The sequence below is a fragment of the Rousettus aegyptiacus genome, unplaced genomic scaffold, assembly GCF_014176215.1.
Source record: "Rousettus aegyptiacus isolate mRouAeg1 unplaced genomic scaffold, mRouAeg1.p scaffold_m13_p_13, whole genome shotgun sequence".
NCBI classification, from domain to species: domain Eukaryota; kingdom Metazoa; phylum Chordata; class Mammalia; order Chiroptera; family Pteropodidae; genus Rousettus; species Rousettus aegyptiacus.
In genome coordinates this window covers 58,419,605-58,440,309 of record NW_023416288.1, presented here as the reverse complement: position 1 = coordinate 58,440,309, position 20,705 = coordinate 58,419,605, and the positions used below count along the sequence as shown (strand labels likewise).

General features: G+C 34.3%; 1 protein-coding gene and 1 non-coding gene across 12 annotated transcripts in view; both read left to right on the top strand.

Annotated features, from left to right (window-relative positions):
• The window catches only part of AGBL3 (ATP/GTP binding protein like 3), a 46,090-nt gene that overhangs the window by 10,245 nt on the left and 15,140 nt on the right, over positions 1-20,705 (top strand). For 3 of the 11 annotated variants that reach the window (XM_036230876.1, XM_036230875.1, XM_036230878.1), the window contains 9 exons: positions 3,080-3,184; positions 4,275-4,413; positions 5,628-6,407; positions 10,361-10,523; positions 11,659-11,785; positions 12,766-12,866; positions 13,099-13,211; positions 13,943-14,009; positions 17,833-17,919. In XM_036230876.1, the coding sequence (XP_036086769.1) occupies positions 3,080-3,184; positions 4,275-4,413; positions 5,628-6,407; positions 10,361-10,523; positions 11,659-11,785; positions 12,766-12,866; positions 13,099-13,211; positions 13,943-14,009; positions 17,833-17,919 (1,682 nt within the window). Of the gene's footprint in view, positions 1-3,079; positions 3,185-4,274; positions 4,414-5,627; positions 6,408-10,360; positions 10,524-11,658; positions 11,786-12,765; positions 12,867-13,098; positions 13,212-13,942; positions 14,010-17,832; positions 17,920-20,705 lie in introns of those variants that run through there. The other 8 variants (XM_036230879.1, XM_036230877.1, XM_036230880.1 and 5 more) reach the window with 8 other exon arrangements.
• On the top strand, positions 17,060-17,178 carry LOC118610985. Its single transcript, XR_004954152.1, has one exon. It is a non-coding gene; the product is annotated as a 5S ribosomal RNA (ribosomal RNA).

Below are 20,705 nucleotides of genomic sequence, written 5' to 3'. Positions count from 1 at the left end.
ATGCAAAACTAAGTGGTCCCTTAGCACCACCACACTTTTGTATGTGCTCTGAAGCCTTTTGAAGAACTACATTTTGGATACGCTTGTTGAAAAGAAATTATGTAAAGCTTTGTCACAGATAACTCAAGTGCAGAAACAAACTCACTACTATAATTGAGAACAGTTTTAAAACCTTGAGTATTCTCAACTTGGAGGATGTATGTAACTGTCCCAAGAAGTCTGTGTCTAAAAAATAAAAGGATGTAATTACCAAATTAAATGAGAACCAGATATAGACTAATAAGGAATGCAATGAGTTAGATAATTTAGATGAGATAGACAAATGCCTAGAAAGATAAAACTACTAAAACTTAAGAGGATATAGAAAAATCTAAATAGAAATATAATAAGTAAAGATATTGAATTAGTAATAGAAAACCCTAAGCAATCCACTAATAAAAGCAATTATTAGAACTAATAAATGAGTTTGGCAAGGTTGAAAGGTGTAAGATCAATGTTTTAAAAATCAATTATATTTCTATACTCTTATAATGAACAATACTAAAATGAACTTAAGGAAACAATTTCATTTACAGTAGTTTCAAAAGAATATAAGGAAAAATTTAAGAAAAATATAAAACTTATACTCTGAAAATTGTAAAGCGTTGTTAAAAGAAAAAATAAAGAAGATCTAAATAAATGAAAAGACTCCCATGTTCATGGATCAGAAGAGTTAGGATTATAATTGCAGTCCTCCTCAAAAGAATCTACCAATTCAGTACAGTTTCCATCAGAATACTAACTACCTGCTTTGTAGAAATTCAAACTGATCCTAAAATTATATGGAAACTCAAAGAAGCTCAAATAGCAAATATATATATATATATATATATATGTATATATGTATATATATACATATGTGTGTGTGTGTGTGTGTGTGTATATATATATATATATCAACAAAAAACAAATTTGAGACTCAATTCTCAATTTCAGAACTACAAACTAACAATAACCAAGACAGTTTTGTACTACCATGAAGATAGGCATATAGATCAATGAATCAAATTGAAAGTCCAGAAATAAACCACGTGTTTGTGATAACTGATTTTCAACAGGGGTGGCAAGTCTATTCATTAGCGAAAAATAGTCTTTTCAACAAATGGCATTGGGACAACTGGATAGATAGCCACATGCATTGTAGATGAAGTTTGACCCTTACCTCACACTGTATAAAAAAATTAACTTAAAATAGGTCAAAACCCAAATGTCAGAGCCAAACTATAAAGCTCTTAGAAGAAAACAAAGAAGTAAATCTTCATGACCTTAGATTTGGCAACGGATTCATGGCTATAACACCAAAAGTGCAGCAACAGCAACAACAAAATATGGGTGAACTGGACTTCATCAAAATTAAAACTTTTGTGCTTCAAATAAAACTATCAAGAAAGTGAAAATACAATCCACAGAATGGGAGAAAATATTTGTAATCTATCTGATAAAGGACTTATATAGAACTCTTACAACTCACAATAAAAAGACAAATAAAACTGTGTGAATGATCTGAATAGAGATTTCTCCAAAGAAGATAAGCACAGGAAAAGATATTCATGGGAAATGCAAATTAATACCACAAGGAGATAACCACTTTACACCTGCTAGGATGACTAGAATCAAAATCAGATAAGAAGTGTTGATGAGAATATCGAGAAATTAGACTTCTCATACTCTGATGGCGGGAATATAAGATCATGCAGCTACTTTGGAAAAGTTTGACACTTTTTCAGAAAGTTAAACATAGAGTTACCATTTGACCTAAAGGAAGGTACTTTTTGATAAGCTGCAAACCAGACCCTATTGCACAATAAGTTCTTTCTCCAGTTCTAATGATAGAGTTTCAATTTTTTATTATAAGGACTGTTTATTAATAAATAGTTAAATAAGAGCATAAACAGATTTTTAAAGTCTCTGATTCTTTAACCCAAATGTCTAGCTGTCATTCAATTTGTGACAGTAAGCATACACAAAATTCAGCAAATAGCTGAAATTCTCCAAATTTTCAAAATCAATGCTGTTATCAATTCACAATTAATTTTGGTTTGAGTTGACTAAGGGTTTCAACTAATGAGAGGCTCACTTTTTAGTTATAATTTCCTCTATTGTTTATTATCAGTTTATTTGGTTGTGAGTTGTTCAGTTACCCGAAAATGTGCAGTGATGCATAATGATATCAGTGTTCTAGTTTATGCTTTTTCTATAGCTAGACTTGATTCCAATTATGGTAAATACAGTTTGTTGCTAAAGCAGTTGTACACACGATCCTCAAAATGTTTGTCCAATTATATCTGTTTATCACCACCAAATTCTTTTTTTTCTTACTGTTCCAGTGACTATATTTGGGATCATAGAGGCCAGCTCTCTCTATTGGAATATATTTATTACTGGAGCCAGCACAGTCTTATGCACATAAACCAATAATAAAAGAGAAGTAGGATAATGAGTCATTGCCAAATTCTTGTTCCACTAAAAAATGGGAACAACTAGGGTAGAATCAAATAGATCATGGTCAAAAATTTGGTCAAATACAGGTACATATTTGAGCATGGTTCAGATAAGCTTAAGAAATTTGGTCCTAAAAATAATGGAAAAAAAGGAAAGCTCGTAGAGCTAAAGAAGGGTCCAAAGATAGCCTTTAAGGAGACTGAAGAAACATGTTTATAAGCTTAGGTGACAACCATTATCAGGCAAGAGGCTGAAGATGCAGGGATAATAAAAAATGGAGCAAGATTCCCAGAGGTGGGTCAGAAGGGCATCAAGCATCCAGGAGAAATAGAAACTTTAGTATATAATCTATAACAACACAAAATAATCAAGAACTACTCACTATAATAATAGAACAAGGTGTGAATGAAATGTTGTGGGTTTTATTACAGTGTGACAATATTTATTATTACTTCCAGTGAACCCTTGGTAAAATCTGGCCCCACACAAAATACTAAATTTTGCCCTAGATCTACCAATGAACAATTTCAAAATATACAATAAAATTTTCCTGTTTTATTTTTGTTGTATTCAAGTAATGTTTTCTCTTTCTTTACAGATTGGACTCCTCATTCAGAGCCAGTGTACATCCCAACAGGCCTGGAGATAGAACCCCTTTATCCAAACTCCAAGGAAGATACTGTGGTTTATCTAGCTGAAGATGGTAAGTACAGAATGAAACATGTTGCTATAAAATATAATTTGATACCTGGGTTAATCTCTTAGTTATATTCGTTTTGCTATTTATAATGGAAATTGCAGATTACCAGTAAATCCCTGACCCCATAAAGATGTATCATTATATATTGATCCAAATGTTGATTTACTGCTAGTTATATTCTTTAAGGTGTACTATAGTTTATGCAAAGTTACTTTAAAATAAAATATTATTTTGGCCATTTGAATGGAGACTTATATTTACAAGGAATTATGCTTCACGTCAGTTTTCAAAGATAAACCAGTGGAATGCTCTGCACTTGTCCTTCCTTCTCCCAGAGGTCATGTTTATGCATTTATTTTTCTTCAAGAACCTACTATAGTTCTGGTTTATGTGTTGTCCGAATATATGAAGAGAGCTCATATTTTTCCAGTTTTATATTCATTTACAGTGAAAGGGCAAGTTCAGAATCAATTAGGCTTTCTTCCTGGGAGTACATTCTGACTACATCTTAGAAAGGTAGCACTTAAGAATAGCATAACGGTCTTGCTGGGCTGAAGAGGAGAGATTGTTGCTGGGGCTGCTGAACTTTGTGAGGCAGGGCACCAGAGAGAAGAAAGCTACATTGAAGGAGGGTCCTCAAGTCTACATGGTGTTTCCCCAGTCCTTAGCTGAAGGCTTGGCTTTAGAAGCACAGGATGAGACTTAGCAAGATAGGAAAGAGTGCTACTCTGGGGATGAGATAATAGAGGATATGCAGTTCTAGGATATACTGGAATTCCAAAATATCCAGAGTGGGAAGATTTCACTGAGCACCTCAGATATCTAATCATGAATCAATTACTTCATAATAACCAGAAACAGAATGAGAATTTTTAATGTGAGAAATAAATGAATTTATTTTAAGCATTGCTTTTTTAGTCTAAATATTCTTAGATTTTCTTACTTGAACATAAATCTATATATTAGTATCACATTACTTTAAAAATTAAAATTTTTAGTGACACTTCACTTGTACCGTAACTCCAAACTCTATGCAGAATAGCCTATGGTTTAGACATGGCTTGATATATTTATGGACTTCTTCTCTCATCAGCTTACAAAGAGCCCTGTTTTGTTTATTCCCGTGTTGGGGGCAACCGAACACCTCTGAAGCAGCCTGTGGATAATTGTGACAATACTTTGATGTTTGAAGCAAGGTTTGAGAGTGGTAATCTCCAGAAGGTAGTCAAAGTGTAGGTTTTAATTATGTTTATTTGAGGAGCTAGACCACCAACTATTTATAATTTTCTGTATTAAGTACTTCAAAGTTTCAGTCTCCATCACTGAACTGTAATTCCTTGGAGTATAGATGCTAATTAGAGATTCTAGTGGGGATGTGAAAGGTTCAAGTTCTGGGTTCAAATAATTTTGAAAACTCTGAGTTAAAGTTAAGCAGGTTTCTGTACTGTGCATTTCCAGTATTGCAATGGTGTTACACACACCCACACACACACACACACACACACACACAGTGCTTCTCAAACTTTTTGATGGACTAGCTCTTGGGATGGGAGTTCCATAAAATATGCTTAGGAACATGCATGCTATCCAAGGGCATTCTTTTTAAAAATTCTATTACGAAAACATTTAAACATACACTTAAGTATAGAGAATAATGCAGTTCTCCATTAAATACCGTATACCCATCACCTAGATTCAATAACTATCAAGATTTCTCAACATTCGTTTCACATATTCCTAGGTCACTGTTTATAACTACACACACACACACACACACACACTCACACACACAGAGTGCATAGTGCTGATATAATAGAAAGTCACTTGGTAAAGAAAAGATTTATAAGTAACCAAGTTAAAATATATATATATTTATGTATGTATGTATGTAATATACCAGTAAAATTATTTTTTCCTCTACTTAAGTATTCTCAGTGACTAAATATGGGTAATACAAAAAGTTATCAAACACAGTCCTCAAAGTGTTTAAAATTTTGTATTCTATTGTGGTCATATTAATTTATATATATTTTAAAACATTCTCAGTGGTAGTTATTTCAAATCCCTACAATTAGAATCTAATAGGTAGTAGAAATATATGTCCGAAAAGAGAAAGATCGGACTTTAATTCAATTTCAAGAACTCTTCTTTAATCATTTCTTTTATAAGAAACATAATTATATTGAAAATATAATTTTTTATCAAACACCCATTTTTATGTGCTCTCAAATTACAAAGTAATAAAAAGGCTTTAGAATTAGCTTAGAAGCATTTTCACATCAAATAAAAGAGAAAACTTTAATCTTTTGTAATTACTTGCTATTTAGGATACTGCCTAAATAAACATCGTTTGCTTCCCCCCTCAAAAAAAGCTTTCTGTGAGTAGGTAAAAATAAAATAACTTTTTCCTTATTTATTTTTTCCCTCTTCTTTTTTTGTGTATTAGGGCAGAATATGAATACCAGTTGACTCTGCGTCCTGACCTCTTCACAAACAAACACACCCAGTGGTACTATTTCCAAGTCACTAATACCCAAGCAGGAACAGTCTACAGGTTCACTATTACCAATTTCATCAAGCCTGCTAGTCTGTACAATCGGGGTATGCGCCCACTGTTTTATTCTGAAAAAGAGGCTAAGTCTCATAATGTTGGCTGGCAGAGAATAGGAGACCAAATCAAGTATTATAGGAACAACCCCGGGCAAGATGGGCGTCATTATTTCTCTCTCACGTGGACATTTCAATTTCCACACAACAACGATACCTGCTACTTTGCTCACTGCTATCCATACACCTACACCAACCTACAGGAATACCTTTCTAACATCAATAATGACCCAGTGCGGTCAAAGTTTTGTAAAATCCGTGTCTTGTGCCACACGATTGCTAGGAATATGGTGTATGTTTTAACAATCACTACCCCCTTGAAGAACGCTGACTCAAGAAAGCAAAAGGCCGTGATTTTGACTGCAAGGGTACATCCAGGAGAAACCAACAGCTCTTGGATCATGAAAGGCTTCCTAGATTTTATCTTAGGAGACTCAAGTGATGCGCAGTTGCTTCGGGACACTTTCATCTTCAAAGTGGTACCCATGCTGAATCCAGATGGTGTGATTGTAGGAAATTACCGGTGTTCCTTAGCTGGACAGGACTTAAACCGTAACTATACATCTCTCCTGAAGGAATCATTTCCTTCTGTTTGGTATACCCGGAACATGATCCGTAGGTAAAATAAACCTCAAATTACCTCTCTGCTTATTTAGTAAACTTGGTACTAAGAATTTTGCTCCCACAATTCCACTCATATTACTCTAGATTTTCTTAACATAGTTTAACCACAGCTCCTTAATCTTTTCCCCATTCTTTCTAACTCTGCTTCTGTACCTTTCTGGCATTATGTCAGTTGATTCACTAGCCATGTATTAAATAATGAAATCGACTCTAGATCATTTTAACAGCTTTATGAAACTAACGGTTAATTTTGCATATCTCAAATTCGGTTTCTTGCTAAAGCTAATGGTAGCACCGATATTTACTTTGAGATCCCTGAATTTCTTATATGTGAAAATTAATTGTATCTCACAGAACCTCTGGCACTATGTTGGTCATATAATACTATAAGAGGACTTTTGATTATCAGGTTACATATTTATTTAAAAATTTGATGGATAATAGTCTTATTTGCCCCTAGAAAAATTGAAAACTTTAAAATTTCCAAATAATTCAGAATAGTAAAACGCATATAGTATTTAAATATTTGTTGACTTGATTAGGTGAATTCTTTAATAGATTCAGGTAATAATTAGAATAGACATGTGCTAGAGTATAAAGATTTATTGGAATCAGAGAACCTATTCCAAGTCCAAAGTCTTAGCTTTTTTGATTAACAATGTGGAGCTGGAGTTAAACATATCTGATTGGAATTCCTGATATATCATTTGCTAACTGTGTGAACTTGAGCAATTTAAAACAATCAAAATCTCAGCTTTCTCATCTATAAAATGTAAATAATACCTCATAGATGGGAGGATTCAATGCGATTATTATTACTAAAATACCCAGAATAAAATCTGGAACATTGGAAGTTTCAAATATATTCAGTGTGTCCTTAAATTTTTTATGTTTTTGTTAATCAGATATAGATGTAAAAAGTCTTTGTAAACTATTTAGGATTACTACAATAATAAGTGCCATTACAGAGAGTGCATACATCCTTATCCATCTGTGTTACCAGGGCACCTGCTATAGGCACAAGAGCCCTGTTTGAAGGCTGACTACCTCAAGGGTGCCTCCAGGTCCTCAGAGGAGCCAGGCAGGCTTTAAAAGCACCTGGCATGGCTCCAACTATCCTACTTCAGCCTCAGCTTTCACTTTTGTGTTAATCCTTTTGTCCATTTAAGCACAGAGAGAGTGAAGTACCAAGTCCCACAAAAGGGACTGAAATCTCTGATTTCATACCCCTCACAAACGTGGACTCCAGAATTCCCAGAAGTTATCAGGAAATGTTTAAATGATAAAAGAATAACCTGTGACTTCTCTATTTTCCTGGCGATGACACACAATAAAAAGGGAGCTGACTAGATGCAACGCGGTATCCTGGATTGGCTCCTGGGACACAGAAAGGACGTTAGTGGGAAAGCTGGTGAAATTCACATAAGATTGAGAGTTCAGTTAACAGCAGTGTACCAATGTTGATTTCTTAGTTTTTGACAATGTGCCATGGTAATGTTATATGCTAACATTAGAGGAAACTGGGTGAGGGGCATATGGAAACTACTACTTTGCCAATTTTGTTTAAATCTAAAATTATTCCAAAATAAAAATTATTTTTTATCTAAAAATGAAGCTGATGAGCTGTCTGTTAGAGTACCTATAATGTCTGCTTAATGCTCCTCAGTTCGTCTCCATGGAAAATATTTTAAATGTCTCAGTTAGTCTCAGATTGCCTTATAAGAAGGTTAAGGCAGGAATCTATTCAGTGCATTTTAGAAAGGCTGCCAAGAAAGAGATCTTAATGCAATTAAATCACAGGCAGGTAAGTAGAATTTGAAGTCGGCCATGTGTGTGGAAAGGTGAGCAGTTGTAAGTCTATGGTTGAGTATATTTAAAAAGATGAGAATAAGAGAGAGTAGATTGTAGTATAGGATATTAGAATATCTTATCTATGGGTAAGAAAAATATCCAAATTGTTTCTAAAGTGATTTAGATGAATGTAAGATGCGTGACTTCAGTATCCTATTTCACTTCAGAAGTAATAACATTTCTTTGGGAATTAGTTGCTTAGAAGTAGAGGTTTCTTTTGATTCACAAGAAACCAGAAAGTCATTAAAATTGGGGAAATGCTGGTTTAAAAATGTACAGCATATTTCATATTTACAGAGCTAATGTGTTATTCTTGCTTTACAATCTAGTTAGTTTTCTAAAAACTCATAATGACTATTTAGTGGCTTCATGTCAATCTCATGTTATCAACTAGAATTTATTAGGCACCAAATGAGAAAAGGGCAATAAATTAATACATATAACAGACTCCAGTATGAAATTTCACTATTTTAAAGGAGTATTGTTTCTAATAGAAGCTATGCTTTGAAAATTTTGATTTTAGGCTTTAATATTTTTATTATAAAAGTACAGTAATCCTTCTTTGTCTGCAGTTTCACTTTCTGCACTTTCAGTTTCCCACAGTCAATGGCAATCAGAAAATATTAAATGGAAAAGTTCCAGAAATAAACAATTCATAAGTTTTAAATTGCACGCGATTCTGAGTAGCATGATGAAATCACTCCATCCCATGTGAGACATGAATCACCCCTTTGTCCAGCATGTCCATCCTGTGTCTGCTACCCTCCTGTTAGTCACTTAGGAGCCATCTCAGTTATCAGATTGACTGTCCCAGTATCCAGTGCCTGTGTTCAAGTCACCCTTGTTTTACTTAACAGTGGCCCCAAAGCTCAAGAGTAGTAGAATTCAGATATGCCAAAGAGAAGACATAAAGAGAGTGTGTGTGTGTGTGTGTGTGTGTGTGTGTGTAATGATGATGATAATAAGATAGATGATAGATAGATAGATAGATAGATAGATAGATAGATAGATAGATAGATGTAGATAGATATAGTTAGGTAATTATCCAAGGTTTTGGGCATCCACTGGGGTCTTGGAACATATCCCCTGCAGGTAAGGGGAGGACTACTGTAATACATTTTACATTACTATAAAAACCATTGCTAACATTTTTATATTTCTCCTGTATATAACAAATAATATAATTTTGATTAATACAATAATGTTATATGAAGTTTAGAAATATGAAAAAAAGCCAAAATGCCCATAGTTCTACTTCCTTAACACCACTACTTTTTTACCTTTCAAAAGCCTCTTTATTATTTTCATCAATAAATTTGGGGGGCTCGTTTTTTATTGTTTTAATATTTATTGAATGCCTAAGTTATCCAAGCTAAGGATTGAGCTCTAAAGAATATATAATAATTTCCTAAAATTATTTATTTTAAATTTACCAGAAAAAAAAATTAATTCGAACTTTGGTACCATTTTTCTCAAAATAATATTTACCACAATAATCAAGAGTCAAATATTAATTGACTTCAGTGCCAAGTCATAAGGTACTCAACTTTTAACAAATATTTTGTGTAATTTGTGTAGCACTCTTCTAGATGATTTGAAGCATTCCCTATCCTTAACAAGATTAAATATCAAAAATATGAAAACTTACCTAGGCAAGTGCCACATAAATGGTACCAATATTAAGTGCTACAGGAGTCTGTCTTGAGGGATGAGGGGTAGTATTTCCATGTACAAAATGAAGAAAGAAGGTATTCCAGTCAGAAAGACTCTCTATGGAAACTAATGGAGAAAGAAGTAAACTGTTTTCTGTATACAACAGAAAACCAGGATAATAAACTTGATCCTGTTGGAGAAAGTGTTGGGAGTAAGGTAAATTTTGTCCTTAAATGGAAGGCATTTGCATTTTGTATATGGTTAGTAGGAAATTATTGTAGACATTTAAAGTTTTATATGTTAAAAAAAATACACAGATAAGAAGAAAAATAAATTGAAAGCCTACTATAAGAAATTCTATTTATTTGGATGTTAAACTTGTAAATCCATAGAAGAAAAATGCAGAGGTAAATTTTAGTAACTTATTCTTTTTCTACTTGGTAGATTGATGGAGAAACGAGAGGTCATTTTATATTGTGACTTTCATGGTCACAGTAGGAAAGAGAACATCTTCATGTATGGCTGTGGTGGTAGTGATAGATGTAAAGCTTTATACTTACAGCAGCAAATCTTCCCACTTATGCTGAGCAAAAATTGTCCAGATAAGGTAAGCACCTTTTAAGATTTTAATTGTTCTTTTACTAAATGTTGCCCACATGAGACAGCAGAATGCATAATCTTATTCAGTAAACTGATTTTTTATGTAGTTATTTTGACTGGTTTATACAGTTTACCATAAGAAAGCAACTGTGTGGAATATTTAGTGACCCATAACTTGAAATATGAGGAAGAAAATGGCCAAACTTACCACCAAACTTAGGATAAAATACTGATTGTTTTTCTCCTAAGTTCAAGAGCAAGGCAAGAATATCTAATCTTACCCTTTTAGTTCAGACTTATACCCGGGTTTCTAACAAGTGCAGTAAGGCCAGAAAAAAAATAAAAGGCAGACAGATTGGAAAAGAAGAAGTAATAAAGATGATTATCTTCATAGAAAATCCAAAGCAATCCACAAAAAAAATCTTAAGAGTAATAAGCATGTTTAACAATGTTGTAGGATACAAAGTCAGTCCACAAAAACCAAGTGAATTTCTTTACACTCATGATGAACAATTGGAAACTAAAATTTAAAACAATACCATTTACTGTAGCTCCATAATACATGAAATACTTGTGATAGCATAAGAGAGTTTTTTGGAAGCGATGGAATTGTTTTATATCTCGATTGTGGTGCTGGTTACACAAATTTATACATGTGTTAAAATCCATAAAAGGGAACACAAAAAAAGTCAATTTTATTATATGTTAATTAAAAAATAAAATTACAAAAACTCTGTATATAAGGATGTTATAACAATCTTTCAGGCAGCTTTCAGTTGATCTTCCATTGAAAATAAAGCATCTTTATTGTATTCTGAAAATCTATAACACTTAACATTTTTGAAGTATAAGATCTTATCCCACTGGTATCAAAAATTATCTAGCTGGTTTTGAATACATGTGTCATAGACAAAAAAGTAGAATTTATTGCCAGAATGCAAATCTATGATTTTCAGAAATGTAAATATGTCATTCTTAAAATGAGTTATTTCCATTGGTCAGGAAATAAAAGCAGTCCTGAAGTTTTAGAGAGAATTACTGCTTTTGCATTAATTATAACTACTTTTTCATTTTTAACCATACTTCCTAAGAAAGACATTGTCATAAAAAACAATGTGTTTCATTCATTTGCTTCTTTCCAGTTTTCATTCTCAGCTTGCAAGTTTAAGGTTCAGAAGAGCAAGGAGGGAACAGGAAGGGTGGTGATGTGGAAAATGGGAATCAGGAACAGCTTTACCATGGAGGCCACTTTTTGTGGATCTACTCTGGGTAAGACCAAGGGTTCTCATTCACGGTGCCCAGAACTCTAAAACAAAGACATTTTTAATGTAAAATTAATAGTGTAGTTAATTCGATGGTGAGCACTTTCTTCCCACTTAGAGACATACTGATATCTAATCAATTCTATAAATAGGATGAATAAACAAACCCCTACTACATATATCTCTAGTTCATCATTTCTCTTTGTTAAGAAAAGGAAGTTTCAGCATATAGATAGAATACCTAAATGGGTTGTTTCGTGAATTAATCTTTAATTGCTTGTTTTTGTTTTAGAAGAGGTTCCTACAGATACTCTACTGATTTCAAGAAAAAGCAGTGTTCATACTTAAAATCAAATAGAAATGTTTTTAGTGGATTTACAATTTGCAAGGCAAAATAGACTTTTATTTTTTTGTCAATTTATATTTTAATGGAAGCACTTGGTTCCTTGAACTAAAAATCAAAGTATGTTCTGTAGTTCCACTTAAGAAATCTTTTAGTCACATCTATCATATCCTTTGAATTCATATTAAGATAATTATCACATTGTTAGAAAAAGAATCGATTCAAAGAAAAGTTGGAAATCCACACATGAAATTTCTGGCTAGTTTTTAAAGCACCCTTGGAACTGATATAATATTATTAATGATGATGAAAACATTAAAATCTTTACCTAAGTTTTTCTTTATATGATTATTAGGGTGTTTATAACTGGTAACCAAGTATTCCATAACTTTCTTATTGAGTTTTCTTCTGCCTTATGACATAGACTGATCTGTGTTAAGTCACCTTTGGTCCAGGAGGCAGAGAGGGAATGAGGGAAAATGATAAACTGTTCAGTGACCTGCCCCAAAGAGGAAAATCCAAAGGACAGGATATGGAATCATATCAGATGTTTTGTTTATGCTCTGTTTTGCAACTTAGACCTACCTGCTAAGGAAAAATTGTTAACTCATTCTCCAGGGTGGATTAACTTATTGATATTTTAGGTAATAAACGAGGCACTCATTTTAACACAAAAGACTTGGAATCAATGGGATATCACTTTTGCGATTCTCTCTTGGACTATTGTGATCCTGACCGAACCAAGGTAAACAAAGTTCATTTTGTAACACATTAAACTCCAGTCTATCAGATAATGTAATCTGCCCATGGGCCTGTGGCAATTTATTCTTTTTAATAGCATAACAGTGTTCAGATTTTTTTGGATAATTGACGTCCCAATAACTATTGTTCCAGGTATATATAAATATTCAATTAATTTAATTAATCGAATATAATAAAGTTATTTTTATATTAACCCATTTATCGTCTCTCTCTAGTATTATCAGTGCCTAAAAGAATTAGAAGAAATGCAAAAACGTATAAACTTGGAAAAGGTCCTTGATGATTCAGATACTTCTCTCAAAGATATTGCATTGGATCCAGAATCTAGGTAAGTCAAGACAGTAGAATTTATATAATTCGGTATGCTGTTTTACTGTGTTCTTTATAATAATACTAGGATATAATTGTTAGTCTCAATCGAACATTCTGACTATAGGTGGAGGAAAATTTTTCCCATGCACGTTTCTTTGGCCAGACCTCATCAAAACTTTATTCATTTATTTAAGTAATATTAATTGAGCACTTACTATGTACTATATGTGAAAGACATACTCAAGTTGTTTTTAATGCTGTCATTACCTACAGAGAATTGACACATTTATAAAGATGCCACATAAATACTCTAAGTTAGTGAATAGTAAGTGCAAAATTCAATGCTAAGGGAATGTCGTTGGAAGAAGGAAGGTACTAATTTTATTATAGTTCCTATGGGAAAGGCAGAGTAAATATTTCATTCTTCCCCTTTATTTATACATTTTCAGACTTTGAGTTAGTGGTTACTAGTAAGTTAATTTGCAGGTGGAGGGTATCATTTCAAACTCATGGATTTGTTTATATTTGATGTATTCTATTCAATTTCAGTCATTATTCTTCTAACCCCCAAAATTGCCTAGAGCTACCAAGCATTTATGCCACCTTTGTAAACATTCTTCTTATGATTAGAACTATTTCTGCCATTCCAATAAGATAATAAAGTAAAAATAACACCTGAAATGTTAAAATGCCACCAAAACATTCTGTAAACTAAAATAATTTATTATTATTATTTTTTTTTTGTAGTAGCCGAGGCTCTGACAGTTCAGAATCCAATGACTCTCAGACTTATCTCCTCAAGTTAACTTCTCAGGTATGATTAAAATTCCTGCCTGTAGTATAGCTATAATAAGTAAGTGCTTTTCTTGTTTGACTAACAATCAGGCAAAAAAAAAAAAAAAGTTTATAGTTGTATAATTATTGTATACTAATAATTGTGGTTTTCTGATTATGTATCATATCTTTACATCATAGAATTTTCTAACCTTGTAGTTTCTTAACACTCTTACTTTATAGATGAAAACAGTTAAGATCCAGAGAGACTGAATTATTTCTCAAAAGCCACACTACTTGTTAATGAAAGATGGTAGCATAAGACATGTCGCCTGACTAAGTCCGATATTCATTTAACAATATATTGAGCTCTAGCTATTGAATTCGCTTTCTATTGCCAAGTAACAAGTTACCTCAAACATTAGCAGCTTAAAATAACAAATATTTATCATCACACAGTTTCTGTGGGTCAGAAACCCCAAGAGTGGCTTAGCTGGGTGCTTACATCTAAGGTTTCTTAAAAGGTTGCAACCAAGGTGTCGATCAGACAGGGGTCATGTGAAAACTTGACTAAGGAAGGATCTATTTTCAAGTTCACTCACGTGGTTGTTGACAAGGTTCAGTTCTTCACAAGTTGTTGGACTAAGAGCCTCAGTTCCTGGCCGGCTGTTGGCCGATGGTTTCCCTCAGTTCTTGCCATGCGGCTCCCCCATAGGGCGCTCACAACATGTAACTGGCTTCCATCAGAGTGAGCAAGCAAGGCAGCAGGGGAGGACACCCGAGACAGAAGCTACAGTCTCGTTGCAGCCTAATCTCAGAACCTCAATCCCATCTCTTTTGCCATATTTATGTCCATTAGAAGTGAGTGGCTTCTTGAGCTCAGTGAGGGTTGAGCCCACCCTCAAAGAGAGAGGAATACAGACGACCGTGAATGCTAGGAGATGGGGCTCGATAGAGGCCATCTGAAAGATTGTCTACCACAGATATAAAAGCCATAACTTTGATTTGACCTTTGCCTTAAGGCTGTGCTGAAACCAACCTTCAAATTCTAGAATTGGGGCTCTCTGTTTTCCCTCTCAATTCAATTATTCTGTTCAAATATTTTTGAGCTGATGTCTTTCTGGTAGCAGCTTATCAAATGAAGCAAACAACAACCAACTCATACTTGAAGCATTCTACCTCAAAATCTCTTTGTCCAATGATCCAGTCTGTTAGGTATACTTTCTGTCTTTCACACTGTCACAGAAGACAGTTTTACTAAATGTATCATCTCTACATAGCTTGTATCACTATTTTTCTAGCTTCCTGTTGTTATCCAGTCATGAAGCTAATGATTGTCACATAGTTGAGATTTTTATTAGGATAGCATCATACTTGTAGGTATCAATTTCTATGTTATTCATATGTTACTACATCAAGTCCTCTGTTTCTTTACATATCATCTGTCTGTTGTTCTGTCCGTTATTATGAGTGCGGTATGGAAGTCTCCAACTATTATTTCATTCATATCTAATGTCCTTTGTCTCTTGAAACATTTTTAAATTTTAAGCCTGTTTCGTCTGGCTTCCCTGCCCTCGTTTGGCTGCCTGCCATTCACGCTGAATATCTTTTTTCTTCCTTTCACTTTCAGCTTGTTTGTATCTTTGGAGCTCAGCTGAGTCTTTTATACATGGCATGTAGTTGGATCGTGTGTTTTCATCCATTCTGCCAATATCTGTCTTTTGACAGAGGAGTTTAATCCATTTACAATGACAAAAATTATTGATAAAAAGGGACTTTCTTCTCTCATTGTGCTATTTGTTCACCATGTGTCTTACAGTATTTTTGTCCCTCGTCATCTGCATTATTGTCTTCTTTTGTGTTTAGTTGATTTTTTTTGTGGCGAAATATTTAAATTCTTTTCTCATTCCCTTTTGTTTATATTCTGTAGATATTTTCTTCATGGTCACTATGGGGATTACGTTTAACATTGTAAAGTTTTACCACTGTAATCTGAATTTTTACCAGTTTATCGTCAATTACACACAAAAGCTCTACTCCTTTACAGCCGCGGCCCCACTCCTTTCATTTGTGGATTATATCACCAAATCACCAAATGACATCTTTATACATTAAGTGCCGAAAACATAAACCAATAATTCCTTTGAATGTATTAATCTCTTAAGTTATGTAGAAAACAAGATTTTGAGATACAAACCAGAGTTACAGTAATACTAGCTCTTACATTCATTATTGTATTTTTTTCTTTAAATGTGTTAATCACTTAAATCACGTAGAAAACAAAAAGTACAGTTTTAAACTATTATTATAATAATACTAACCTTTATAACTGCCTGTGTGTTTCCCTTTATTCAGAACTTTATTTCGCCCTGTGGTTTTTCAAGTTAACTCTTCAGTGTCTTTGCATTTCACTTTGCAGGCCTCCTTTGAGCCTGTCTTGCAGGTCCTGTCCAGAGGTCATAAACTCCCTCGGCTCTTGTTTATCTGGGAATGTCTTAATCTATTCCTCAGTTTTGAAGGACAGTTCTGCTGGGGGCATTTTCTTTAAGCACTTTGAATATATGGACACATTCTCTCTGGCCTCCAAAATTTCTGATGAGAAATTCTCTCTAATGATCTTATTGAGGATCCCTTGCATGTAATAATTTGCTTCTCTCATGCTGCTTTCGAGATTGTCTTTTTGTATTTGACTTTGAAAGTTTGATTATAATGTGTCTTGGTTTGGGTTACATTTTTAATTGCAAATATATTTTTTATTTTTATTTACTTTAAGTATAGTTGATATACAATATTATATTAGTTTCACGTGTACAACATAATAATTTGACATTTATATACCTTACAATGTGATTACCACACTAAATCTAGTAATTATCAGTCACGGACCAAACCCATCCAAATGTTATTAACTATATGCCCTTCCACCTTTTTCGCCCATCCCTCTGCTCCCCCACTTCTGACAGCCATCAGTTTGATCTCTGTGTGAATCTATTTTTGTTTTGTTTTGTTTGTTTTCAAACTCTACATATAAATGAAACCATATGATATTTGTTTTCTCTCTCTGATTAATATCATTAAAATGGCCATACTGTCTACGTCCATGCCACCCTGAACAAGCCCGATCTTGTCTGATCTCGGAAGCTAAGCAGGGTTGGGCCTGGTTAGTACTTGGATGGGAGACCACCCAGGAAGACCAGGTGCTGTAGACATAAAAAATAAGGGATTGTAAACTGACAAGGTCCTTGCAATCTGTGAGGTCAAACAAGGGTTGCCTCGCCTAAAATAAATAAATAAATAAATCCCTCAAAATAAAATGAAATAAAACGACCATACTACCCAAAGTAATCTACAGATTCAATGCAATCCCTATCAAAATACTAATGTTCTCAGAACAAGAACAAATAATACTACAGTTTATATGGAGTTGGTACGGGTTTCTTTATTTCATTGTACTTAGAGTTCATTGAAGTTCTTGGATGTTTGCATTCATGTCTTTCATCAAATTTGGGGAGTTTCCAGCCATTATTTCATTACTCATTGGCGTTTCTGGGTTGCTGGCTCCTCCAGCTCTAAGGCTGGATATATGAGTCAAAAATGAAACAGAGGAAACAACTCACAGCCCTGCTGCTCCTCTGCTCCTGAGGCTCCCTTGCCAGTTTGCCACCTTCTTTCCACCTTTTAAAGCCTCTTGTGTTAATTCTGTATATAATACCCAAGATTTTTAGTTGTACTTAGTGAGAGGAATAGGAAAAGTACTTCATCTTCCTAGAAGTGAAATTCTGAAGATAGTTTTATATGTCTGCATATATATGACCTTAATGTGTTCATTAAATATTGATTTTAAGTATGATTCTTTTACCTAGATAAAAAGCAAGAAAAAACATCTGAAAACAAAGAAGGAAAGAAATTCTACCATAGCAAGCCATCAAGATACCAGAGAAGGCCAAGAAGTAAATATTCATTTATCTGGTAGTTAACAGCTTTTGAAAAACCAATTGCAAGAGAATAGCGAGTTATTTCCTCTTACACGTCTTATACTCCAATTTTTCCTCAGAAAAGTTAGTGATTAAAATTTTGCTTATATTATGTACTGTTTATAAAAACACAAATGGACCTTGGCAGATGAGAGGTAGCTCTTATTAAGGTGTTATCTTTAAATTTCACTCATTACTTACCTTACTCAGAAAAGTATTTGAGGCATCTTACAAAGATGCATCCAGCATAGCAGGAAGAAATACATTAATACTAAGAAAAATTAAATGGGATACAGGAGTATAAAATAAATGGTGCTGGGAGATCAGCTTCCACCACGAAAGCATGAGGAGCTCTATAAACCCTTTCACTAGTAAGAGTTGGTGAAAATTATTTTTTAAAAAAAACCCAAAGCATTTAAAGTATCTGGAAATGGTCCTAAGGTCATACAGCAAATGAAAAAAAAAAAAATCTATTCATAAAAATCTACCACAGCCTAGTTTAAAAAAAAAAAAAAAATGAGTGCCTGGGATACTTGAATCCAGACCCCTCCAAACACCCTTCCCCCTCCCAGCTCAATGACTCTGTGACCCACTCTGGACTAGCGCAGCCAGGGTCACAGGGTCCCCTCTCCCCACAGATACCAGTCATAGGGCTGTCTTCCTGGGAAGGGCAAGGCATCATATTTCTTATCTTGCCTCCAGCTACGTATTACCGAATGTACATTCTATGTGAGTACAGCCCAGAAATGGGGCTCTCTCCTTCTACCCAGACCCCATTCATGAGAAGGAAATTCTACCTTGGATGCTACAGCACCGAGAATATTTTTGGCCCTATTCGCCCTTGCCTTGGCCTGTCAAGTGGTGGTTCTAAACTGAGGGAGGCAAATAGAGAAGCTATAAGACTGCTGCCCTCTTTCCACCTACAGCTCAGCTCCTAAAGTGGGGTATAACTGAGAGAATGCCATTGTCCCCGCCTCCAGCTTCAGAAATGCTCAGGTCAGAAATTTTGCCTTGGGGGAGAACCAAATAACACAGATAGCTCCTAATCTCTTCCCAAAGAAGTGACTTAATTTGCAACAGATCCTGGAGAAATTCAAGTCTAAAGGCATTCTCAAAAACAGTGGAAGTATGGTAAAAGGTAATTGGGAAGAGATTGGTAGATTCATTGGAAATATAGGCTAAACTATAGACCAGCTAGTTTGCCAGAGAGAATTGGGTAAAGAGACAACTGGGAGGAGCCCTCCTGGGGTCAGGACAAATCACAGGCACTGACCTCAGGAACTATCCCTTTCAAAGGGCTCAGACTTGATTAAATTTGTTTCTAGATCAACTTATGCCCCAGGGCATTGTTGAAAATAATAAAGCTATATGTCAGAAATTAGCAGAACTTAATAGCTGGATGTGGTCATGCAAAGAAACAGTTCAAAGACAGCCCTGCCAAAACCACCTCCACCCCAGGTTGAATGTGGCTACACCCAAGTCTGTACCCTGAGGAGCAAAATCAGAGGCTTGACACTGCTGGAGGATAATGGGCTTCAGAAAAGTAATCCAGCCAGTTATTAAAGAAACAACCAAGTAAATCACCATAACAAGCCCTAGAAGGAGTAGAAGGGAGAGGAGAGGTTCTTCAGAGGAAATATCTACTTAAGAAACAGGCCTGCCACACACACAGGAAGTGATATCCCAAGTCTATGGGATCCAAACAAATCATCTTTGGTGCGAATCAATCAATCTTTAAGCTTCTGTTACCTATGGAAAACCCAGAAGTTAGAGAACACCTGAATACCAGACTCAGAAGATCAGAAGATATCTACACAAATATTCTAACAGATAAAAATTATCAGAAGTTGTTTTACAAATATCTCCTGTTAACAATATCAGTCACACATCAGATTCTAAGTTGGCAGGAACAAGCTCAGCACGTAATGAACACCAAATACACTGTCATCTGCCAAGTGTGGATTGAATGGACAGAATCTAGTTTCCCAAGAAGTTTTAAAATTATTCTTCCTTCCTTAATTTCATTTTTTTAACTTTCAACTTTGAAATAATTATAGATTCACAGTAATAAAAAATAAATATATAGGAGGTTCCCTGCATCCTTTACTTCTCTCCCCCCCGTGACAGCACACTGCGTGCATGATCAGACTGTCACCATGAAATCGACATTGGCACAATCCAGGGCTTGTTCGGATTTTACCCGTGTGCATGCCGTCCTTTGTGTGTGCCCCCTTCTACATCAGCACTCCTCATAAACTTTTTAATTATATTTTTAAAAGCATATTGTTACAATAATATTGTGTATTTTGATATTGATGTCTAATTTTCTGTTTGTAAATTATGCAATCTTAACGATGTGAGTACGCTTGGGGGAGGGCCAAGATTATAAAACAATATTTGGTAAACAAGCTCTCTCATTGACCTTGGTGTGTTAAGTACAGAACTCAACGACCGAAGTAGATTTGTTTGGGGGTGTTTTTTATTTTTTTGTTTGTAGATATTGCGAGATACATATTTATTTAGTTCTCATAAACATACTCATATAGTGGTTTTCCTCATCCACCCAAAGGGTTTTTCATGTAACATATAATAAATTCTTTTATAGTAAATATTCATGGTTTTCATCTTTCTTGGTTGGAGCTTTAAAAGATGTTATAAAACCATAATTTATTTTTAATGTTGGATTTTACAAATAGAAAACAATCTCGTCATTTGGTCATTTCAGAAAGTTGCATATATTTCAAACAGTCCCATAAACTAAT